Genomic DNA, 24227 nt, shown 5'->3' on the forward strand with positions numbered 1-24227 from the left:
CAAATCCACGGGTTAGGGGGCGCAAATCCACGGGTTAGGGGGCGCAAATTACTTGCCTTGCCCCGGGTGCTGACAACCCACGCTACGCCACTGATCTCAGATGATGGAAGAGGTGCTAACAGGGGCTTGTTTTTGTTGGGACTTATTTGTATTGGACGCGGGTCCGTTATAAGAACTGCGATCTTCGTGGCGCATGTTGGTTCGCTTCCTTGTAAACCGCCTCGCGTAGACCAACACAGGAAGGCGGTATACAAAAGAAACGACGTAGATGGGTTAAACACGTAGCGTAGAGAGGCTTTCGCTTTTAAGCCGGAAGTTCAGATGGTAACCCCTCCCTCTATCTCTATGACGGTTCGGCGTGACCGTAGCGCATGCGCGCTCGCGCCTCTGCCCCAGACCCTTCCAGAACCGTTTGGGCGAGGTGCCCGTCGGGAGGTTCTCGCGAGACGGGAGCGGCAGCGGGAGTTGGCGTTTCCCTCACGCGGCCGCTCCGAGGCCTCCATCCCTTTCTCTGCCTCCCGCCGCCATGTCGGCCATGGGGACTCTGGCCTTCGACGAGTACGGGCGGCCCTTCCTCATCCTCAAGGACCAGGAGCGGAAAAGCCGCTCCACCGGCATAGAGGCCCTCAAGGTACGCGGCGGGCGGTTGGGCGGGCGGGGGAGGCCGGCGCTCGGATTCAAAGGCCGATCCTGGTCCTGCAAGAGCCGCCTCACGCCGCCGTTACCCGCCTCTCTCCCCTGGCGGGCTCAGGGCGGCGCGCTGGGCTCTCGCTGCTCGTTGGTGGGGCATCTCGGAGCCGCCGCCTCGCTCCGGCCCCTTTGCGCGGAGCTCCGACCTCCCTCCCTGTGGCGCGTGTTCGTGCCCCCCTCAGCCCCCCCTCGGGAGTTCGACCCCTCCCCCTTCTCCCTGCAGGCCGCCTTGTTTTATTTCCCCCGACCCTCCTTCTACACCAGGGGTCTGCAGACTTTTTCCGCCGGGCCGGTCCACCGTCCCTCAGACCTTGTGGGGGGCCGGACTGCATTCCTATGCCCCACAAATGACCCAGAGATGCATTTTAAATAAAAGGACACATTCTGCTCATGTAAAAACACACTGATTCCCCGACAGACCATGGGCCAGATTTAGAAGGCGATTGGGCCGGATCTGGCCCCCGGGCCTTGGGTTGCCTACCCATGTTCCACACCAGGGGTGTCAAACTCAAATTCATCAGGGGCCGCATCAGCAGTTTGGTCACCCTCAAAGGGCCGGTTGTATCTATACTATACTATGTAAAGTGGAGGTTTCCTGTGTAGAATGGCCGGCACCGCTAGAGGGCAGACGTTCTCTGGCTTGTAGGCTGCTGCGCATGCGCTGAAGAGGCGGCTTTCTTGTGTAAAAAAAAAAAGCGAGAATAAAAGGTGAAGGCCAGCAGCGGCTACACGGGCCACATGACGAGGTCTGGCGGGCCGGATTCGGCCCACGGGCCTTGTGTTTGACACCCGTGTTCTACACCTTATTTTCCCCTTCCCGTCCCTTTCTGTTTTCATCTCTCTTTGGAGCGTTTGACAGAATTGATCGGGATCCTTGACGATCCAGAGGGACAGGAATGTCGTCACACTGCACTAACACTGTCGTCACACTGCACTAACCGTTTGAAAGCTTTTGGGGGGGGGTGAACGAGAGAGAGCTCCTTTCCTTTCATTTTGAAAGTTTCGGAAAGGAGCTAACTCCCTGCCTAGCAAATACTCTCCATGTTCTTGGAGACACGAAAATGATGCAGTCATTCAGGTTGTATAATTCATCTATATGTACAGGTTCAATTACAGAAAGAATTATATGAATGGTTACATTTCTTGGTGACCCTTATGTTATACGTCTATTCCATTTAGCTAATGAAATATAAAAAAATTAAAAAGAGGCAGCTCTGTCTCCATCTCTGTTCTTGCAAGATTTTGTAATACTGGTTCTGTACTTGTGTTTTATAGTCTCACATATTGGCAGCTAAGGCAGTAGCCAATACTCTAAGATCTTCACTTGGGCCCAATGGTAAGTATAATTATGTTATAAACCTTTAAATCTGCTGTGTTAAAATACTTTTCTATTCATACTGGCATTTTGTTTCAATGTTTGTTGCAGGCCTTGATAAAATGATGGTTGACAAGGATGGTGATGTGACTGTGACAAACGATGGTGCCACCATCTTGAATATGATGGATGTGGACCATCAGATTGCTAAACTTATGGTTGAGCTGGCGAAATCTCAGGATGATGAGATTGGGGATGGGACCACAGGTGTTGTTGGTAAGATTACTGAATCTTATGTGTTGAAATTTTGTAACTTTAAAAGTGATTTCAAGTTCCTTATAAAAAATGCTAAGTTTGACAGTAACGACTAAGTATCATATGTAACTGGTACCTCGGTTTTTGAACACTCCTCGGAAGTCTAACATTCCGTGCGGCTTTCACTGAGTGCAAAATCCTGAGGCCTAGCTGTCGGCTATTGAGTTTTCGGTTTTCGAACATTTCAGAACTTGGAACAGTCTTCCAGAATGGATTATGTTCGAAAACCAAGGTACCACTGTATTTAATTATACACATTGCCACATTGTGTTTTTGTTTATAAAAGAGTCAAAGCTACAGCTTATAGCAGTTGATCAGTTGCCAGTGCATAAAACTTTAACCCAGTTGAGTAGCATAAAATGGCATTATTTGCAGTAACTGCATGGATTGTGCACCTGGATCAGTTTCTTTAAACTAAATAGTTTTGCACATTTACTAGAGAATGTGTATTCAATAGGGATTCCTCCCAGTGTTTGTAAAATTGCGTGATAGGTCTTAAATTGTGGTACTCCGTTTTTATCCACACTAATATTTGAGGTGGTAAAAGTGGTTTTATCATCTCTGCTCATGATGAAACTTGCTAAGTACATGAAATTCAAAGGTTAACATGATAAGAGGAAACAAAAAATTATTTTCCTTCCAGTAGCACCTTAAAGACCAACTAAGTTAGTTCTTGGTATGAGCTTTCGTGTGCATGCACACTTCTTCAGATACACACGAAAGCTCATACCAAGCATGCACACGAAAGCTCATACCAAGAACTAACTTAGTTGGTCTTTAAGGTGCTACTGGAAGGAAAAAAAATGTTTTGTTTTGACTATGGCAGACCAACACGGCTACCTATCTGTAACTGGAACTATGATAAGAGGAGATATTGTCCAGTAGCACCTTAGAGACCAACTAAGTTTCATACCCATTGAGTCAATCACCCATCTCCTGCTACCCTCCTGAGGGAACCCCCCCCCCCACTATATATAAGTTCTGTTTCAGTGTATCTGAAGAAGTGTGCATGCACACAAAAGCTTATACCAAGAACAAACTTAGTTGGTCTCTAAGGTGCTACTGGACAGTTTTTTTATGTATTTCAACTGCGTCAGACCAACACAGCTACCTACCTGAATGAAAGAGGATACTTTGAAATAAATTGAGTTTTATTTAATGTTCAGTATGTTCTATAAAGGGACGTGGGTGGCACTGTGGGTTAAACCACAGAGCCTAGGACTTGCCGATCAGAAGGTTGGCGGTTCGAATCCCCGTGACGGGGTGAGCTCCCGTTGCTCGGTCCCTGCTCCTGCCAACCTAGCAGTTCGAGAGCACGTCAAAGTGCAAGTAGATAAATAGGTACTGCTCCGGCAGGAAGGTAAACAGCATTTCCGAGTGCTGCTCTGGTTCACCGGAAGTGGCTTTGTCATGCTGGCCACATGACCCGGAAGCTGTACGCCGGCTCCCTTGGCCAATAAAGTGAGATGGGCGCCGCAACCCCAGAGTCGGCCACGACTGGACCTAATCGTCAGGGGTCCCTTTACCTTTAAGTTCTATAAAACAGAACTGGCACTGGGTGATGTCCAACTTTGTCATACTTGAAATACAGTGGTACCTCAGGTTACAGACGCTTCAGGTTACAGATGCTTCAGGTTACAGACTCCACTAACCCAGAAATAGTACCTCAGGTTAAGAACTTTGCTTCAGGATGAGAACAGAAATTGTGCAGCAGCAGCAGGAGGCCCCATTAGCTAAAGTGGTGCTTCAGGTTAAGAACGGATCTTCAGAACAAATTAAGTTCTTAACCCGAGGTACCACTGTAGACCCATACAAATTGATAAACTTAAATCCATTCATTTCAGTAGGTCTAATCTCAGTAACACAAAAGTTTTGTGTTCCATGACCAATGATCTTTTCCCAAATTTTCAAAATGAAAAAATGTAAGCATCTTAATCTTCAAATTGGCAGCACTGGCCAGTCCTCTGTCTCCAGAATTGTATCAGCGGGAGCAATTTGTTTCTGTAGGATGGAGCTTATTTTCTGATGGAATAATGCTTTATATAGCTATATTTTAAGTTGTTTATTTTATGTATGGGTTAATTTGTGTTATATTGACACACTGCCTTGATTTTATATTTTACTCTTGCTATTATATTGGATATTACGTTTCACATTCTATATAATATCTCATTAAAAATGGTTTTTGGAAATTATGAGACTAGGGCAACTATTACTTTGAATTGGACATCTTTAGTCTTTCTATCCTACTTGGCTTCAAAACCCTATAAATACCTATTTACCTGATCATCTGATTGTAGCTGGTAAAATGATTTCCAAGTTATTGTTCAATATCAAGTTCTTGTAAAACTGGAAGATTTAGGTTTTTCAGTTAGTTGGTATTCTTCAAAATATTCTAAATGGTGTGTGTTGGCAGGTATATTAATAAAAATATTCATGGACTTGCTTGCACACAGCTGTCTGTTTCAGGAACTTCTCTTTAGGTGCCAGGAAAAACATTCCTCACCTCACAAGCTTTTGGCTAATTAAACAGTGTACAGTGGTACCTCGGGTTACATACGCTTCAGGTTACATACACTTCAGGTTACAGACTCCGCTAACCCAGAAATAATGCTTCAGGTTAAGAACTTTGCTTCAGGAAATCTTGCTCCGGCGGCGCAGCAGCAGCAGCAGGAAGCCCCATTAGCTAAAGTGGTGCTTCAGGTTAAGAACAGTTTCAGGTTAAGAACGGACCTCTAGAACGAATTAAGTACTTAACCTGAGGTACCACTGTATTGGCTTTTAAACTGCGGTGGGGGGAATTATTTGTTTGTTATTATGGTATGTAGTTTTGTGGTTTTATATTGTAAACCACCTTTTGATCTTCGGATGATGAGCAGTATAGAAATTTAATAAATAATAATGGAGGTAAAATTGCCTATTAAAGAGGCAAAACGTTTTTGTTACAACTTTGTTTCTGCAGTTCTTGCAGGTGCTCTATTGGAACAGGCAGAGCACTTGTTGGATCGTGGTATTCATCCTATCAGAATAGCAGATGGGTATGAACAAGCTGCTCGCATTGCTATTGAGAACTTGGACAAGATCAGTGACAGTTTTCCTGTTGACCCAGAGAACCTAGAGCCTCTCATTCAGACAGCAAAGACTACTCTGGGCTCTAAAGTGTAAGTACACACTACTTCTTTTAAAAAAATTAATACTCCTAGGTATTGTAATTCTGCAGGCAAATTTCTGTTTGAGCTTATGGTTACTGAGAGTTGATTTATGCATTACACTGAGCACATGGTGTGTTTTTTAAAGCAATGGGTAATATTCAGCCCAATTACATTATACAGAGTAGATTCATTGTAATCAAAGGACTTGAATGATTTAAGTACAATGCTTCATTGTGTCTATTGAGTATAACTAGCATTGAGTATAACTAGCAATGTGCTTAACACTGAGCCTTATTTTGAAGGAAAACCTGCTGATTTTCAACTGTTGCTAGTGAGGAAAGATTACCAAACAGTGAACTGCCACAGAAGCAGGAATGCCCCAGACTGCCTCTGCCCTGCCACCTTTGAGAGTAGCCAGAGGAGGTACAAGAATGAACACAGCACCCACACACCTATCTGCTTTTGCTCACCCTTTCTTAAGAGAAATGTGTTTGACTGCTCACTTACTCTTCTCTCTGGAAGTTGTGGTGCGCCAGATTAATCAAGGAAGGAGCAGTTACTTAATTCACTCACCAGTGTTCTACAGGTGGTGACAATTGAACCCAAGCCTCCACTGAATGCTACCCATTGATAGAAGAGGGTGGGTGAGAAGGAGCAGCAGCTGTTTCTTGCTGCTTTCTTGCAACAGCAAGGACTGGGAAAGTGATGGTTGCTGCTGCTTCTGATCACTCATTTGCTCTTTTCATCTGGTAGGCTACACCTGCTTGTGTGCTCGTTGTTTTGGTGAGCAAAAGTAGGTAGTTACTGCTTTTTGGAAGAGCAGCTGCCAGAGCGGTGGACTCGTAATCTGGTGAACCAGGTTCACGTCCCTGCTCTTCCACATGCAGCTGCTGGGCTAGTCACACTTCTCTGAAGTCTCTCAGCCTCACTCACCTCACAGAGTGTTTGTTGTGGGGGAGGAAGGTAAAGGAGATTGTTAGCAGCTTTGAGACTCCTTAGGGTAGTGATAAGGCGGGATATCAAATCCAAACTCTTCTTCTTCTTACCTGCTTTTTTGTCCTTTTACTGTGTGGTGTATTGGGTAGCTTTGGGCTCATCAGGCCCACTCTCCACCAGAGTTCCATGCAGAGGGAGAGCAAAGGTAAACAAGTGAGAAGATGAAGTAACTGCCTCCATGATGAACCACCTATGTTGTGTCACCCAAAGAAAAGAGTGAGGAAGCAGAGACAGCTGCTTGCAATTTCTCTAGGTCAGGCATGGCCTGCATTGACAGGTTAGACACCCACCTGATGTTAGGTCACAAAGTTCAGCCAGACTTGCAAAAAAAATTGTTCCTTTGCAGCCCCAACTTTAATTCAGAGTCAAGACATAGCTGCAAGGAAAGAATCAGAAACACGCTTAGAGTGCACTTCTGATTCTTCATCCTTTAGTTGCAGCTTGAAGTTTTCAGTGCTGGCTTGATGTTTCCTATGTCTGACATCATACGACATCAGGCCAAAGGTGGCTGTGGTTAGCTCAAAAAGACCTTGCAGACCTGAGGTTCTTCACTCCTCCTCTACAGTTTGATTTTCTCTTCTCACTGATTTCTGCTGATAAGTTATTTTTCTTCAAAATAAAAGTGGTGGCATTGAGGAAAAGTGATTAACGTAATATGCAGTTTGATCATAAGTTTAAAGTGAGCTTGTGTCAACATAGTTTAAAGATTAATATTTATTCTGTGAGTTCTCCAAAATCTTCAGTAAGCCATTCGGGTCTACAATGTTTGATTTTGATTTTTTTTAATTACCTGAATATTTTATAATGACACTTCCTTTCATTTTTAGAATTAATCGTTGCCACAGACAAATGGCAGAAATAGCTGTAAATGCAGTGCTAACTGTGGCAGATATGGAGCGCAGAGATGTTGATTTTGAGCTGATAAAAGTCCAGGGCAAGGTCGGTGGTAGACTGGAGGACACCCAACTAGTAAAAGGTGTGATAGTAGATAAAGACTTCAGCCACCCACAGATGCCTAAAGTGAGTGACCTTGTTGATTTGATAATGTGATTTTTTTCTTTGTAAACCTTGAGTTTTCTTATTGCTGCTTAAGTCCAGCTGTTTTTTTTAAATCAACTCAAAATGTATTATTACAGTGGTACTTTGGGTTACAAACACTTTGGGTTGCAGACGCCGCTAACCTGGAAGTAGTACCTAGGGTTAAGAACTTTACCTCAGGATGGGAACAGAAATCGTGTGGCGGCAGGCCCCATTAGCTAAAGTAGTATCTCAGGTTAGGAAGGGTTTCAGTTTAAGAACGGACCTCCAGAACAAATTAAATTTGTAACCAGAGGTACCATTGTATTACCATTATTATCTGGGGTGGTTTGTTCTTGAGGAAACCATTAATTAATAATCGTTAAAACTTGAAAGTTTATTGCCCACTTTAACTCTAGCCCTTATTTTCCCAGGAACTTAAAGATGTTAAAATTGCAATACTGACTTGCCCATTTGAGCCACCTAAGCCAAAAACTAAGCATAAGCTTGATGTAACATCTGTGGAAGACTATAGGGCATTGCAGCAGTACGAGAAGGAGAAGTTTGATGAGATGGTGAAACAGGTTAGTATGATACTTATTTGTTTTAATATGCTAAAAGGCTTTTGAAAAGTGTCATAAAAATCTTCACTTGCATTTGACAATTAACACTCTTGCCAAATAGTACTGAAAGTGACCATTGTGTTCAGTGTTGTATATGTTGTTGTCGTTTAGTCGTGTCCGAGTCTTCGTGACCCCATGGACCAGAGCATGTCTTCCACTGCCTCCCGCAGTTTGGTCAAACTCATGCTGGTAGCTTCAAGAACACTGTCCAACGAATCTCGTCCTCTGCCATCCCCTTCTTCTTGTGCCCTCAACCTTTCCCAGCATCAGGGTCTTTTCCAGGGCGTCTTCTTTTCTCATGAGGTGGCCAAAGTATTGGAGCCTCAGCTTCAGGATCTGTCCTTCCAGTGAGCACTCAGGGCTGATTTCCTAAGAATGGATAGGTTTGATCTTCTTGCAGTCCATGGGACTCTCAAGAGTCTCCTCCAGCACCAGTGTTGTATATATTCCACTCCTAAAGTTTATATTCCACATGCAGGTTATTCAAATTCTTTATCAAGGGATGCCAAATAATATAACCCATATATAAAAGCAGTTTTTGCATAATTCTGGTATTCCTAATCATGGGTAGGGGAAGGTGCTGTGCAAGACACTGAAACATTGTCCCCCTGCCACTAGATAGCTTATTTATCCACCTCTGTGGCTTGTGAGATTTATCTTCCAGACTTCTAAGCATAGTTTTGCAATCTATGTTTAAAGTTTCTAACGTTTAAAGAGAGGTGTGTGTGGAAATGCGCTTCTGCAGAATTTCTGTATGCACTTAGCCCAGATTATACTTCTTGCAATACTAAAAGGAAATTGAACAACATTTCTGAATTTCCTATTTACAGCAAGGTTTATCTTGCATAAAATCAGAAGTTTAATGATGTCAGAGAATCGTCTTGGAGTAGCTTTGAAGTGGATATGCACTTGATTAGGATTTAGAAGTGAGGCTGATGTAAGTTGCACTCAGAGATGGAATCCAGTGTACTGTATTCACTATTCATGTCTAAGCCTCTTGATTTTCAATGAGTCTGTTCTGAGTTTTGCTTTGTTGGATACCACTCAATCCTTCTAAAGCTGGGAGTAAAATTGTGAACCAGTGCTCCCCTGCCCACTTCTTACTTTTATGTACTTCTGAGACGCTCAAAACTAACATTTCAAGTCAAAACAGAAGCTGACCAGCATGTGTGAGTCTGCACTTTTTTGAGATCTATGACTCTACCTAGCTGTGATTGGTCAAACTATGGCGCAGGACCAATTCATGTTTCCTTTTCTTCCATCCGTCTCCTGTGTAGCAGCGGTAGGCTTTAAGCTTTCAAGCCAGGCCTCTACCATTGCAGGAATGTTAGCATGAAGGCCCTTCCAAGCTGCACATTTATTTGATGTGCACCACAACCAGGGGCAACCCCCAAACCAGCTAGGGAGAGAGCTTGCCATAGTTTTTAGCACCTCCATGGGTGGTGAATGTAACTGGCATCTGTTCAGGGCTGCCCCAATTCATGCGGCTACTTACTGTAACAACTTGATGGTGAGTTCCAGCAACTATTTTTCTTGAAAAAAAGCACTGAATAAATTATGTATGTATGTATGTATGTATGTATGTATGTATTTTAGATCAAAGACACTGGTGCAACCCTAGCTATTTGCCAGTGGGGATTTGATGATGAGGCCAATCACTTACTGCTTCAGAATGAGTTACCTGCCGTTCGCTGGGTTGGTGGTCCTGAAATAGAAGTAAGTATGAGTCACTTGCTACTCCTTATTTTTCCCGTGTACTTTAAGGTTTGTCATTCATAGCTTTTCTGATTGCTTTCAGTTGATTGCCATTGCAACTGGAGGCCGCATTGTACCTCGTTTTTGTGAGCTCACACCTGAAAAACTAGGATTTGCTGGCATTGTCAAAGAGCTCTCATTTGGAACCACAAAAGACAGAATGCTTGTAATTGAGCAATGCAAAAATTCCAGAGCTGTGACCATCTTCATTAGAGGTGGAAATAAAATGGTGAGTGAGCTAATTTAATCAGATAGTGTCCGCAGTTGTTTTTTTTCTGTTAAAATCTTTGTACTGTTTTGCTTTGATCTGCCTTAATAGGAATTCCTAACCCACTGCCCTGCGGAGGCTTTGTGCCACTAAGGCAGAAGCTAAAACAGCTAGAGGGAGCGCTGCACAGCACTCTCTCTAGCTGTTCTGGCTTCTGGGGTAGCCCGCGAAGCCTCCGCAGGGGGGAGCCTTCATCCCGCTGCCCTGCGGAGGCTTTGCGGGCTACCCCAGAGCTCCTCAGGAGTTTGTCGGGGCTGGCGGGGGAAGCCCAGCTTTGCCCCACCCCCAGCCCCAGCCCCAGCCCCAAAAAGCGGGTCGAGGAGTGGGGTGGATAGTTGGCTCTTAATTCTGGATACCTTAAGGGTTTGTTTAAACATAACAGGTTGCATTAACATTGTGTTCTGCTTGCACAGCAGATTTTCACTTTTTCAAGGGAACTTCTCCATCCTTGCCTTTCCCCTGCAGCCTCCTGCACACCCTCAAAATTGTGATTACCTTTTTAATGTCATCAGGCCTTTCTACTGCTTGAATGTACCTGTTCTGCTCTTTACATGTTTTACTCCCACATGCACATCATGTTGAAATTAAAGAGTTTTATTTGTTTCACTGTGTTGTGAGCATAATTATTATCCCACTTTTTGTCTTCAACCAGTGAACCTTCTAAAACTAGATTATCAAATTAATTTTGCCACTTTGAAATTAAGTTTGTAGACCTTCAGTAGAAGCATCAAAACTGAATAGTAGTGTTGTTTGCTCATCCTGAGTTGGACAGGAGAACTGCTGTCCGAAAGGAATTCTTGGGAGGCAGGAAAGGGCTGCAGATCATACCTTTTGTGTGCTGTTGCTTCTGATACAGATAGAAGTAGCTGGAGGAGGGGTTGTGCGGATTTTTAGAACAGCAGTCCTACTCAGAAGCAAGTCTCATTCTATTCAGTAGGGTTTACTCAACTGATAAATGGAAATAGGATTTCAGCCTAACTGTTTTGATAGGATTTTTGGGTAGCCGTGCTTTTTAATTTTAAGCCACTAAAAAGAGTGAAACTGGGCAAATGACAGCAGTAAAATTGCTAGTGGAATCTGCTGTTCAAATTTTGTATGCTTGTTGTATTTTCTGTTTATTGGAAAAGTGCTATAACCTCACCTTTCTTGTGTGTCTGCAATTGCATTGTCTAATTGAAGATCATTGAAGAAGCCAAACGATCCCTTCATGATGCATTATGTGTGATCAGGAATCTTGTTCGTGACAACCGTATCGTTTATGGCGGAGGTGCTTCTGAGATCTCTTGTGCGCTGGCTGTTAGTGAAACAGCAGATAAGGTAAAAAAGAAGTTAGTTGATATGCCATGCTGACCAACTTTACATTAAGCTTTCGTAGAACTACGGATGCTGCACTGCAGATCCAATTTTGTTTCTACTCGTGGTTTCTAGTGAAGCACCTGCAAATTTGTTGTTGTTGTTGTTTAGTCGTGTCCGACTCTTCGTGACCCCCTGGACCAGAGCACGCCAGGCACTCTTCTCAAAACTGTTTCAGAACTAAATGCACAAACCTAACCATACCTATGTACCCAGAAATAAGTCCAGCTGAATTCAGTGGGGCTGCTGCCAAAGCAAACAGCGTTAGGATTACAACCTAAGTTGTTACGTCCTTTGATATCCTTTTTCTTTTTTAATGCCCACAAGTATAAAGTCCAGCAAACATAAACCCGTAATTGTAGGCATTAATATTGTTGTTGTTGGTGTTGTTTAGTCGTTTAGTCATGTCCGACTCTTCGTGACCCCATGGACCAGAGCTGATAAAACTGCAATATTCTTCAGATGTGTAGTATCACTTTAAACCTAAAAATAGATGCTTGCATGCTCCCACACAAGAAATCTTCAAATTATTGGCATCTAGGCCCATCTCTAAAATTCAGTCACTGTAGTATATTGGAGTGTCAGACTTGAACCAGGAAAAAATGAGTTTAAATCCCATCTCAGTCATGAATTTGAATGGATGGCCTTGGACCATTATTTCCCCCTCTCATCCTAAGCTACCTGACAGATTGGGAAAAGGACTGGATGCATTTTGATGGCAGTGGGAATGCTTTCTGGAGGGCCACATGTATCTCATTTTTTTAAGGGGAGGAGAGTTGCTGCTTTTCCTTTCTTCCTTTTGTTTTGTTTTTGGAGCTGTTCTTGAAGTATAATTATACTAGTTTTTTCCTTAGCAGAGTTATCTGTTTTACACATTTATTGGGCTGGGGTGTTAGCCTGCATATATACAGACACCTCCTTGGATTATTACTTGTACTCCTTGCAGAACTGTTGAGTTGCTCATATAAATTGAACTCACTTGTCCTCATTGGCATAATCACCCAGCCAAATATGATTCATTATATGGCCTCATGACATTATATTCACTATGTGAGTCTTGAGTGGTTTGTTTTGTCCATGTAGCTAATATGGAGGTGGAAGAGAGAAGAAGCCTTTTGGGGGGGGGGAGCAGAGTACCAAAGCAGTTGCAAAGGGAAACTGGATCAGTAAAATGACAAATAGGCACACAGTCTAAAACACTAACAATAAACAAAAAAAAACCCACAGTCCTGTTTCCCATAAAGTAAAGATACAATGTAAAAATATATAAAACGGGGCTCAACAGGTTATGCTCAGGTACATGTCTTTCTGATCACAGCGTCTAACAGCACAGCTGTTCATGTTTACCTAGCTGCTCCGTCTAACTGACTTATAAGGCTTCATATATAAGCAGTATAGTTGATGGCTGCTGCTGCTGCTGGGAGCACTGCTGCTTCTGTTGTTCCTCTTTGGGGTGGAATGCAGAACTGAAGCAGCACTTCCTTAGACTTTGCTCTTACTTCATGCTGTTAAACTTTAGGATAGATAAAATAAAAATGTTGGGTGAGGTAAAGCCAAAATGGTGTGATAGATGAGGAGTGTCAATATAAATTTAATAAATGAAAAAAAATGTCATGGTCACATGAAAAATACAAGCATATTCAGGGTAATAGTGACTGGGTTTATGCACCAGAATTCAGGCTTATAAAAGTGAGAGAATCTCTTGAAGCTTTTATTCTGTATCATTCAGCATCTGAATTCCCCACTTATTAATATTCAATATTTCTTAATATTTAATACAATAATTAATATCAACTTTAGATTTTTATGTAGTAGCTTTGGTTTTGAGGGTAGGGAAGGAAGCTATATTTTGTCAGCTGGAAAAACATAATTCTCTGTATAATGTCACTCCTCACTCCGCAAAGATGGTTACAGCTACAATCCTGTTAAGTCTATGATTCTAAGTGGAGAAAGATATAATAAAGTAGGCAGTTAAGATTGAAAGGCACATCTCATAAGCAGGTTCTTGTAGCTAAACGTCTTGTGTTCTGTTTGGTTGTTTTTTTTAAAAAAAAAGAATAGCATATATTTTCAGGTAAACAGTTATTAAAACATAAAGAAGGCTCTGTTTTCCGACTTCTTATTCTGTGATACTTGTTCTCCTAGTGCCCATCACTGGAGCAGTATGCCATGAGGGCTTTTGCTGATGCCCTCGAAGCCATTCCAATGGCACTTGCTGAGAATAGTGGCATGAATCCTATACAGACAATGGCTGCAGTGCGGGCTCGGCAAGTGAAAGAAGAAAACTCTGCTTTGGGTATTGACTGCTTACGCAAAGGGACAAATGGTACGGACCACAAGTGCCAGCTTTATTTTCAGATAAGTGTCAGTGAATGTAACAATTGTTATTCTACTGCACATAATTTCTTAGAAACACCTGAATGTCATTAATATTCTGAGCTTGTCACCCACTCCAAAAGATGGGCTCTTCAATTGGATTTAGTGAAATAGAGTGGCATTCCTTTTGTGCCATTGACATTCCAGGGGAGATTCCATGGAGAATTGGGCTATGCCTTAGGCCATTTGTCTCTGAACACCAGCTGTTGGAAATCGCACACGGGGAGAGTGCTCTTGCTCTTAGGTGCTGCTTGGGGGCTTTCTATAGTCATCTGGTTGGCCACCTGAGAATCAGAAGCTAGCCAGGATGGGCTCTTGGCCTATTCCAGGTTCTTATAATCCCATACAATGTGATCTTCCCTTTGGGTCCTTCTAACTCTTGATTGTACCAGCCATTGGTCCTAAGGCACAGGCTGGATAAATGTTTCTAGAGTCTGCAGGCAACTCTAGTTCTGCTAGTTACTGCTCTTACCACTGAATAAAATGAATTGTTGTAACAAGAACATACATAGAAATCTATTCCTTGCTGATGCATAGAACAGATCTGTTTTCTATGTTCTTGTATTGTGCTGGGAATGTTAAATAATTTTAAGTGAACGCAGTACATTCACATTTTCTTTCTCTTGGCAGATATGAAGGAACAACATGTTATAGAAACTTTGATTGGCAAGAAGCAGCAGATCTCTCTGGCTACTCAAATGGTTAGAATGATTCTGAAGATTGATGATATTCGCAAGCCTGGTGAATCTGAAGAATAAAAAATTAAACCTGACATGTTTCAATTGCAGTGGTCCCATCAGCCCAATTCCAGTGTTTTCTCGTAGGCCGTTTCTGTTTGATATACTTATTTACATCAATAAATAGCTGTTGTGGTGTCAGTACTTTTTCAAAAGTTTCATTGTTCTTTTTCTTAAGTTATGCTGGGTCCCAGCTCCTCTTATACAAAGATACTGTAGAAATAGAAACGTTAAATTGTTCACATTATCTGTAGCTTTTAATCTACTGCTCTCGTTTCCTTGTGGTGTTAGTATAGAAAGTACATTAGTACATTGTATAACACTGTCGCCCTAATTTTTGGATTTTAGCATGGATTGTATTAAAGTGGGCTTTGTGGAATTGTAACTGGGAGGAACTTGAAATAAAAAAAGATGTGGGTTTTGGAAGAGCAGCAAAACAGAGTGCTTATGGTTCTGGAAAAGAGTCTCATCAATACACTGATAACCAGATGCTTTCTTTTTTGCCAGATACTTGCAGTCTTTGTTTTTGCTTGGTGCTGGAAGAATTTTAGTGACACCATAACTTTATAGATAGGCTATTGGTGTACCAAGAGATTGTACATTACAAATGGTAGTGATTGGAGGCCACTGATTAGGCCAGTGGTTGTTAGGCTGCAGGGTTCAGTTTTTAACATCTCAACATAAAATTGCTGAGTAACGTTATCTGGGGAAATATAGTGTGCCGATTACACCTAGCTGTTTCTCATTTTTTACAATTTAACACGGGGAAGGCTGTAAAAGAGCTGAAGCAATGTCATGCTTCATTAGCATGAAGGCTAATAAATTGAAATGCAGTCTTGACAAGGCATGCTCTTTTGGTAGGTGGTTTGGCTCACCAAGGAGGTTGTTTCCAACTACTAGATGTGGTTACAGTTTGCCTGAAGTACCTTGCTTGTTTGGCAGTCAGTGATGTTTGGTTGGAAACTTTTCCAGTGTTTTTATTTTATGTTGCTGATGAGCTTACACAGTGAACGGATGCTATTTGCAATTATTAAGGAAGCTTGACAGTTTTCAAAACCATAAACCAACTGGGGAATTGAAGTTTGAAGCCTTCTGGAATAGGATTATTCACACACATGCACAAAGAGGCCTATGATAAGTCCATGGGTTATTTTGAAGTATTAATCACCCATTATTACCGTATTTTTCGTTCTATAGGACGCACATTTTCCCCTCCAAAAATGTGCATCCTATAGAGCGAATGCATGCTGCGCCGCTAAGCCCAAAGCCAGAACAGGAAGACGGAGCACTGTGGAGCGCTCGCGTCTCGCTGCTCTAGCTTGGGGATGGCTGCGCGCACAGCCTCTCCAGGGCAGCGGGGTGCCTTCACCTCGCTGTCCTGCAGAAGCTAGCAAGGCTGTTCCCAAGCCAGAACAGCAAGACGAGGGCTCCGTCTTGCTGCTCTAGCTTGGGGACGGCTGCGTGCACAGCCTCTGCAGGGCAGCGGGGCGCTGCGCTCCAAAGGCTTCAGGGATCTTTGAGGCTGGCGGTGGGGGAAAGCAGCGCTTCCCCCCACCGCCAGCCCCACAAGCTCTGGTGAATGTACCTTGAAGGCACCTTGTTTTAGAGGGGGAGAACAAGAAAATTTTTTTTCCCCTCTTCTCCCCCTCCTATGGTCCGGTGCGTCCAATGGAGCGAAAAATACGGTATTTTTAGCCATCTGGGATGACCCAGGTTATCTTCTGGGATGAAAAGTCGTGAGTTACCATATTTTTCGCCCCATAGGACGCACCTAGTTTTTTTGGGGGGGGGGGGGAATAAAGAAAAAAAATTTTATTTCCCCCCCAGGCACGGGGCTGGCGCGGGGGAAGCCCGAGCTTCCCCCAACCCCAGCCCCCAGAACAGCCTGCTATCCGCAAGCCTAGGGAGCCGCGCCGGTCTCCCCAGGCTTCGAAGTGCAGGCAGCTCTGCACGCCCTTCGGAGCCCGGCGCGGTTTTCGCGCCGGGCTCCCGAGGGTTGCGCAGGGCTTCGTGAAGCCTGGAGAGCAAGAGGGGTCGGTGCACACTGACCCCTCTCGCTTTCCAGGCTTCAGTGAAAGCCTGTATTTGCCCCATAGGACGCACACACATTTCCCCTTCATTTTTGAAGGGGAAAAAGTGCGTCCTATTGGGCGAAAAATACGGTACTTGCCTGTGGTTGCATTGGCAATTGTTGGCAGGGAGGGAATTTTATGTGACAGTGTCCTACATGGAAATGAAGCTAGGGGTCAGACACAGTGCTCAGGCACCCCACAGTGTCAGCTTCCTACGTGGCAGATTTATACCGTAGATTCTGGCGTATAAGACGACTTTTTAACCCCGGAAAAGGTTAAAAAGTCGGGGGTCGTCTTATACGCCGGGTATGGGCAGCACGGAGCGGAGCCTCCCTCCCGCTGCTGCTGTAGCGGCTCTGAAGCAGCACCAGCCAGTGGCGGTCCCAGCGCAGAGCCCGTCCCCCGCTGCTTCAGAAGCAGCAGTAGCGGGCGGCGGGCTCCGCTCCACGCCAAGCGGCTTTCTCCCAGCGCAGAGCTGCCCAGCGTAGTCTAATACGCCCAGGGGGTCGTCTAATACGCCCAGTCGCCTAATACGCCAGAATCTATAGTACATTTTGGGATGGGCGAAGTCATTGAAAAGCCTCAGTCCATAGGTGGTGGTGTACCGTATAAAATTTCTGGTAGCAGACTCCACCACAAGGAGGCAGAGTATGGGTATCTGTTTGCTTTACACTACACTCTAGTCTTAGCCAAGCCCTGCTTTTCTAAAGCCAGAAGGGTTAGAAAATTGCCACCCTGAGCGGAATAAGAATATGAAAGCCATATGCAAGAGTAGATTATACAGATGCCCCCCCCCCACTTATGCAGGGGTCATATTCTGGACCCCTGTGGGTATAGGTGAAGTCACATTAAGTGGGGAGCACCCACTAGAAACACTCTAAATGCCTATTTTCCCTGCTGTCTCCAGTCCAGACCAAAATATCTAGAGTTGAAACTCTGACACCTGCTGGAGGATGCACAGGAAAGCAGGAGCGAGTTGTAACTGACCACAAATAAATGGCTTAAAATTTGTGCATGCCCTGACTACAACTGTGATTCAAACGTCAGCTGAGAGATTATTTCAGAAGTTGTTATCTCAGGGTTGCCCCCCTATGACTTTTCCCTGCTGTTGACCCAATTTGTATAAAAAGGAGTCTTGCTTTGCCATTCCTCACTTCTTGGCTTATTTCTATCTGACTTAATCTTTTTATGAAATTGTGGACTCCAGATTTTGGACATAACAGCCCAGCTGCTGTCTATATCAGTAGTCTTCCAACAACTTCAGATACAGGATTAAACCCACCTGTAATGTTCAAAATGTTTTGCATGTTTGCATTTTGATTAGAAGAGGTGATGTTAGGATGTATCTGGACAAGTTTCCTCCTAAGGCTGATGGATTTCCACTTCACGTGGCCAAATTTTGTGCCTTCCACTGTAACAATTTCCAGAGGGGTTTATCTTTAAAAAATTTAAAGACTAACAAGACTAACCTATGTCTGCCTAGTTGTGTGTCTTCCCTCCATGTGATCAGCATTACCAAAAGGGTGCAGAGCCTCAAGTGCAGATGGCAGCAGCCTTGGCATAGGATTAAGAGGCAACGAGCAGCAACAAGCCTACATTATGGCAACATCTAGTGGTGATTTAAATTTAGTAATTGGGTCTCCTCTGCTGCCCCCGGTACTGTAATTTGTTTAATTTGCCTTTATTGGGGTTAGAATAGATTAGAAACAAAATTAAATCTTTACTCTTCCTGGTTCCCCACATCCATTAAGTATATATTATTGATAAAACAATTGTAGATAAATTCAGGTAGTATAGATCTGGGAGGAGGGGTTCAAGCCTGGCGTCCAAAGGCAGGCCTCTCTCAAACCACAGAATTGTAGAGCGGTGGAAGGGATCTTGAGGGTCATCTAGGCCACCCCCCTGCCATGCAGGAATATCAGCTAAAGCATGCATGACATTCTGGCCCTCTTCTCAGAAGCAGCCTTACACAGCATTTCTTCGATTCAAATTGCCCCCAACCTTCGCTACTATTTAATTAGAAAATAATTGGCAATGGATGACTTTTGATGTGGTGCTGGGGCAGCTCATTGGGACCAGTCTTGTTAGGGCATAGATTTATTAATTTTGTGGCTGCATGAGACAGCTTTGATACATGCACAAATATTAACTTTAAGCTTATGTAGGTATAGGAAAACATGATCATAGGGACCACCTCTAGGCTTGTTTTTAGTATTACATCTCTCTATTATGTCAATCAACATTTGATGATCTTCTACCGGTCAACAATAGAAAGTGTCCTTTCATACTGCATCACAGTATGGTACGCTGGTTTGACATCAACTGATAGGACGTGCCTACAGAGGGTGGTGAATACAGCACAAGATATTATGGGCTGTCCCATGAATCCGCTGGATGAAATAGCAGAAGAAGGTTGCCTCAGGAGAGTGCGGAAAATTCTCAGGGATGATTCACACCCTGGCCGGCACATTCTTGATTTCCTGCCCTCGGGCAGAAGATACAGAAGCATGATTAGTCACACCAACAGGGTAAAGAACAACTATCCGTGGACTGTTGGGCCACTGAATGAAAAGATAACAACAGGGCAACTGACTTTCGGGTTTGGTGGGTGTGCGTCAGTAAACGAGGGGAATTAAGACTAAGAGAGCTGAGTGGGGGGTGCTTGTGTAATCTCACTGTACAGTGGTACCTCGTGTTACAGATGCTTCAGGTTACAGACGCTTCACGTTACAGACTCCGCTAACCCAGAAATAGTACCTTGGGTTAAGAACTTTGCTTCAGGATGAGAACAGAAATTGTGCTCCGGCGGCGCGGCGGCAGCAGGAGGCCCCATTAGCTAAAGTGGTGCTTCAGGTTAAGAACAGTTTCAGGTTAAGAATGGACCTCCAGAATGAATTAAGTTCTTAACCCGAGGTACCACTGTATACAAGTTGTACAAGTGACAATAAAGTATTTCAATTTCAATTATGCTGGACATAAGTAATTTATTTAGAAGTATTAACCATTACAGTGGAACCTCTACTTATAACCATAATCCATTCTGGAGATCTGGTCATAACTAGAAACATACATAAGTAGAGGCGCACTTTTCCATCGAAAGTAATGGAAAAGTTAATTGATCCGCTTTAGACAATGAAAAACACCCCCTAAAACAGCAATTTAACATGGATTTTACTGTCTAACGAGACCATGGATCCATAAAATGAAGGCAATAATCAATGTACTGTACTATAAATAAGACAGTACTGTATTGTAGATGAAAAAAATTAACTTTTTTTTTTGACTTCCGGGTTGGCGCCTCCGGACTTCCGGGTTGGCGCCTCCGGCAATGGCGGAGCTCCTCCGATCGGGAGGAACTTGCTCCGTGAAAAGCAGGGTCTGACCGCCACGGCGAAGGCGGAGACCCACTGAAATCACAGGCGGGAGAAGCTTGTGAACCTGGGATTCGGCTGGCACCTTTTGCGCCTCCCCTACTCGCGGGGAAACCCTGTTTTGGGGATCCGGAGCGACGTGGGGTGAGTGGCGTGGTGCTTCAAATTGACTGCTTCTTTCACGGAGTGAAGCTGCATTGCTGTTGCCGGAGAGCGCTGACTTTTTCCTGTGGACAATTGGATTTTAAACAACTACCCGTGAGTAGAACGGAAAATTGGATCTTTAAATACCTTAATTTGGCACCGAAACGGGGAAGGTCTTAAACAGGAAGTCCGCCTTCCCCTTTTGTAAATAGATTGAAGCAAAGACGTTATAAGCTAAAGTCTTCGAAAGCTTTTGGCAAAGGATTAAATTTTCATTGATTAAAGCTACAAAACCCCCCTTGGAAGCAGGAGAAGAGGGGGGGAATTTTGGACTTAGTGAGCCTGCAGGAGAGAGTGAAAAACCAAATTACCACTGCTCCGAACCTGGTAAGAGCTGCCAGAAAGAGTGAAGTTTTGGGAGAGTTCATTGACTGTGAACAAAACATTTTTGACAGCTAGTTAAATAAGAGAAAGATACTGTTTCCATTGTCCTCTTCTGCGTTTAAAAAGGAGGAAAAGTAACTGGAAATTGGAACTATTTTTATGGCTTGAATTCTGTCTGAAAGGATTGATACAAGTGGAGACTGTTTCCCTCTAGAGGGAGTCTTTGAAACTGTCACAGGAGTGCAACTGGGGAATCACCAGCTGCAAGATAAGTAATTGTGAGAACCAGAGATTGACCTTGGACCACTCAAAATGTTGACAGGAGAAGCCATTGTGACGGTATTATGCAAGATAAGCTACTCGCTGGAACAGCTTCATAAGAAGACAGATGACATCTCTTTTAAAATTATAATAATTATAATAATAATAATAATAATTTATTATTTGTACCCCGCCCATCTGGCTGGGTTTCCCCAGCCACTCTGGGCGGCTTCCACAGAAAACCAAAAATACACTAAAATATCACAGATTAAAAACTTCCCTGAACAGGGCTGCCTTAAGATGTCTTCTGAATGTCAGGTAGTTATTTATCGCTTTGACATCCGATGGGAGGGCGTTCCACAGGGCAGGCGCCACTACCGAGAAGGCCCTCTGCCTGGTTCCCTGTAGCTTTGCTTCTCGCAATGAGGGAACCGCCAGAAGGCCCTCGGCGCATTTGACAATTTGGATCAAAAAGTGACTAATTGGAGTCAAAAAGTGAGCACCAACACAGAAATAATTCAGGACTTGGTACAAGAATCTACTTTGGCAGGACAAATTGTGGAGGAGAAAGAGAAAGAGAAAGCTGTGGTTGTTGAGCCTAAAGTAATACAAGCGGGATCCTCAGTCTTACAGAAGCAAATTGAGGATTACAAGTTGAGGCCTTCTATGATTGAATCTAGAAAAAGGCAGATTTTGAGGATTGGATCCCGGCTTGAACGGAAGAAGGAAAGTTGGAAAAATCCCTCTATGCAGGGATCAACTGACTTTTGGGACATGGACTTGGGTCTGGAGGAGATTGGAGTTCTGGGGGCCTTTGGATTTGGAGGAATTTTGAAACATGTCATGAAACATCTTATAGACCTCAGCTTTAACTATGGAAATTTGGTTGACCTGCCTGGAAGGAATAAAAGCATCGTTAGGTTGGAGTCTTCTCGAGATCTGCTCTTTGGCATTAAAGAATATGAAGAAGACCTGCAGAAGGGACCTGGAAAAGAGTTAAGAGCCTCGGACATAAGATCTCCAGGTTGATGGACTATATGGAATTGACGGAAAGGACTGGCAGAATCCGAAACCAGGGAGAGGAGATGGTGGAAGAACATTAGAGAATTTAAAGTTTATATATAGAAATACTGTAAAATTAATGAATGATAGAAAAATGGTGGAAAGGAATTTTATGGCCTTAGCAGAAATGTTATAAGGAGTTAAGCATATATAAGTATTTTAATTTTAATGATAAAAAATATGTTAAGATATTCATAATATGACAGAAAATCGAGAAAGATGGAAAGGATTTGCTGAAACAATTAATAGAAGTGGAATACAAAAAGGGAGGTGAGAGAAAGTCGAGGAAACAAGGGAATGAAAGATGGAAAAGGAAAAGGTGTGATGTATGTTTTTAAATGGTTAGTGTTTTGTTTTGGTTAGGGTTAAGGTGGGTTAGGGTTTTGTTTAGTTTAGTTTAATATGTTTAGGTTGTGTTTTGTATTGTTTATATATTGTATTGTATTGTTTTTTTTCTTTCTTTGTTTCTCTTTTGTCTTTTTTCTTTTTCTCTTCCTTTTCTGTAAATCTTTAAAAGTAATAAATATTATTTTTTTAAAAAAGAAAAAAAGTAACTTTTTTTTCTTACATGCACTGAGGGTGAGTGGGCTTACTTGGCTACAAGCTGGGGGTGGGGCAAGGGTCAGTAAAGAGCTGATTCACTTTGTCCAGGTTCTTTTTTTTCTTGCCAGGCCAGGTTCTTCTCTGGACTTCCTCAGGTTGGTTCCTTGGCAGGGTTTAAGGCTGCAGTGCGCCCTGCTGTGCCTCTTGCAGGCGGCACCTCTTCCACAGCTTCGGGGGTGGGATGGGGGCCCCCTCCCTGGCAGCAGAGGCCTCAGCGCTGCTCTGCAGCCGGCCGGGTGAGCTGCGGGCTGCTGGCAAGGCCTCTGTTTGTATCCAGGGGAAAGTTCATAAGTCGAAGCACCTACTGAAGGTCGTAATGTAAGAGCCGTACGTAAGTCGAGGTTCCACTGTCTTGGCCTCCACAGTCACCTACAGACTCGTCGTTAAAACCGTGTTTATGGAAGACAATCTTACTCAGCTATGAGTGATTGCCAAAGAAGAATTTTAACTAGAGCTGTCAGGTTTCTGGAACAGAAAATGGGTACAAAGAGTCAGAGAACATTATGTACTTAGACGTCAAGCAGTTTCATGAAAAGTAGATGGAAATTATTTTTTTCTGCTCCTCCCAGTCACATTCTCAGCATATTTTTTCTGCTTCTCCCTCCTTCCAACTCCCCCCACCAACTACCTGGATCTTTTCAGGACAGCCTTCCGAAACCAGACCTATAATTAATTGAATTCAACACAGATTCCCTTTTCCTATTGACAAAAGTACCAAAACTCTGCAACTAAAGTCCTGAAATATTTTAAAACAAAAAAATTTTTTTTCTTTCCAGTAGCACCTTAAAGACCAACTAAGTTAGTTCTTGGTATGAGCTTTCGTGTGCATGCACACTTCGTCAGATACACACTGTGTATCTGACGAAGTGTGCATGCACACGAAAGCTCATACCAAGAACTAACTTAGTTGGTCTTTAAGGTGCTACTGGAAAGAAAAAAATTTTTTTTGTTTTGACTATGGCAGACCAACACGGCTACCTTTCTGTAACTGAAATATTTTGTGGTTTTCTGTCTTAGGAATTCCAATCAGCTTGTACTGAAAATGTCTCACATAGTCCCTCTGCCTCATTGGATAAGTCCAAATGAAAGAAAGGATCAGACTTTGCTTCTGATTTTTGCGTCATGTATACTTTGGACAATCTTCACATACTCCATATTGCCCTAAGCTGTGGTGGAGAGTGCTGTATGCTGTTACCAGTGCTGAAGCGAGATTTAACTAAATGTGAAATAGGGATGGCATCTTGTTCTGAGCCTCAGGCAGGGAATTTTATTGGACTGGCCTTGGAGTCCAAGACTATAAGACAGTAGCGGGTTCAATGGTCAAGAAGGTGGTTTCAGCCTGTGCTGCAGAGGGAACTGAGGGGCTCAGCCCATGTAGAAGGAAAACTGATCCTAAACCTCTGCTGCCTTGTGGGATATCTTTGGGAGAATAAAAGGCTGAGGAGTAAATCCCACACAATCTGGAGCGGAGTCCCTAAAACGATTGCACACCTCCTTCCGGCAACTCCTGCAGCCAGGCTGGTGTCAAAGGTCTCGCTCTGCTTTCCTTTGGACCCATCGGTGAGATCAGGAGGGGGCCTTGTCTGGGCAGCCCCGGCCCTCCAGGCCCCCGGCCCAGGCTTCTTCCCCGGGGCTGCTAAGGCAGCAGTTGGACTTCACCCGGCAGGGGCATTCCATTGCCTCTCCAGACTGTAATAGGAATTTTATGGTCTTAGATATATGGCAATGTTCAT

The 24227-nt window shown here is 43.6% G+C and overlaps 1 protein-coding gene and 1 long non-coding RNA gene across 3 annotated transcripts; one reads left to right on the forward strand and one right to left on the reverse strand.

Annotated features, from left to right (window-relative positions):
* The first annotated feature begins 376 nt into the window (after nucleotides 1–376).
* Nucleotides 377–14741, forward strand: CCT5 (chaperonin containing TCP1 subunit 5). Its single transcript, XM_083624330.1, has 11 exons — nucleotides 377–631; nucleotides 1966–2026; nucleotides 2117–2281; nucleotides 5283–5481; nucleotides 7296–7488; nucleotides 7920–8069; nucleotides 9705–9824; nucleotides 9907–10092; nucleotides 11311–11448; nucleotides 13630–13810; nucleotides 14491–14741. Exons 1-11 carry the CDS (start codon nucleotides 527–529, stop codon nucleotides 14616–14618), a joined length of 1626 nt encoding a protein of 541 aa, XP_083480456.1. The 5' UTR covers nucleotides 377–526; the 3' UTR covers nucleotides 14619–14741.
* A 4892-nt stretch (nucleotides 14742–19633) lies between these two features.
* Nucleotides 19634–24214, reverse strand: LOC310767441. Of its 2 annotated transcripts, XR_014550906.1 has the most exons (3): nucleotides 23986–24214; nucleotides 22447–22959; nucleotides 19634–19939 (listed from the first exon to the last, which is right to left on the reverse strand). It is a non-coding gene; the product is annotated as an uncharacterized lncRNA (long non-coding RNA). The 2 variants fall into 2 exon arrangements; XR_014550907.1 differs by lacking the exon at nucleotides 23986–24214 and having other exon boundaries at nucleotides 22447–23225.
* Between the last annotated feature and the right edge of the window lie 13 nt (nucleotides 24215–24227).

The sequence above is a fragment of the Podarcis filfolensis genome (assembly GCF_964270895.1).
Source record: "Podarcis filfolensis genome assembly, chromosome: 7".
Lineage (NCBI taxonomy): Eukaryota > Metazoa > Chordata > Lepidosauria > Squamata > Lacertidae > Podarcis > Podarcis filfolensis.

Excerpts from the sequence above, each read along its gene's own strand:
- CCT5 (XM_083624330.1), top strand. The coding sequence starts at position 527 with ATGTCGGCCATGGGGACTCTGGCCTTCGACGAGTACGGGCGGCCCTTC. Across the intron at positions 11,449-13,629 it reads TTAGTGAAACAGCAGATAAG|TGCCCATCACTGGAGCAGTA; the intron begins GTAAAAAAGAAG and ends TTGTTCTCCTAG. Across the intron at positions 13,811-14,490 it reads CTTACGCAAAGGGACAAATG|ATATGAAGGAACAACATGTT; the intron begins GTACGGACCACA and ends TTCTCTTGGCAG.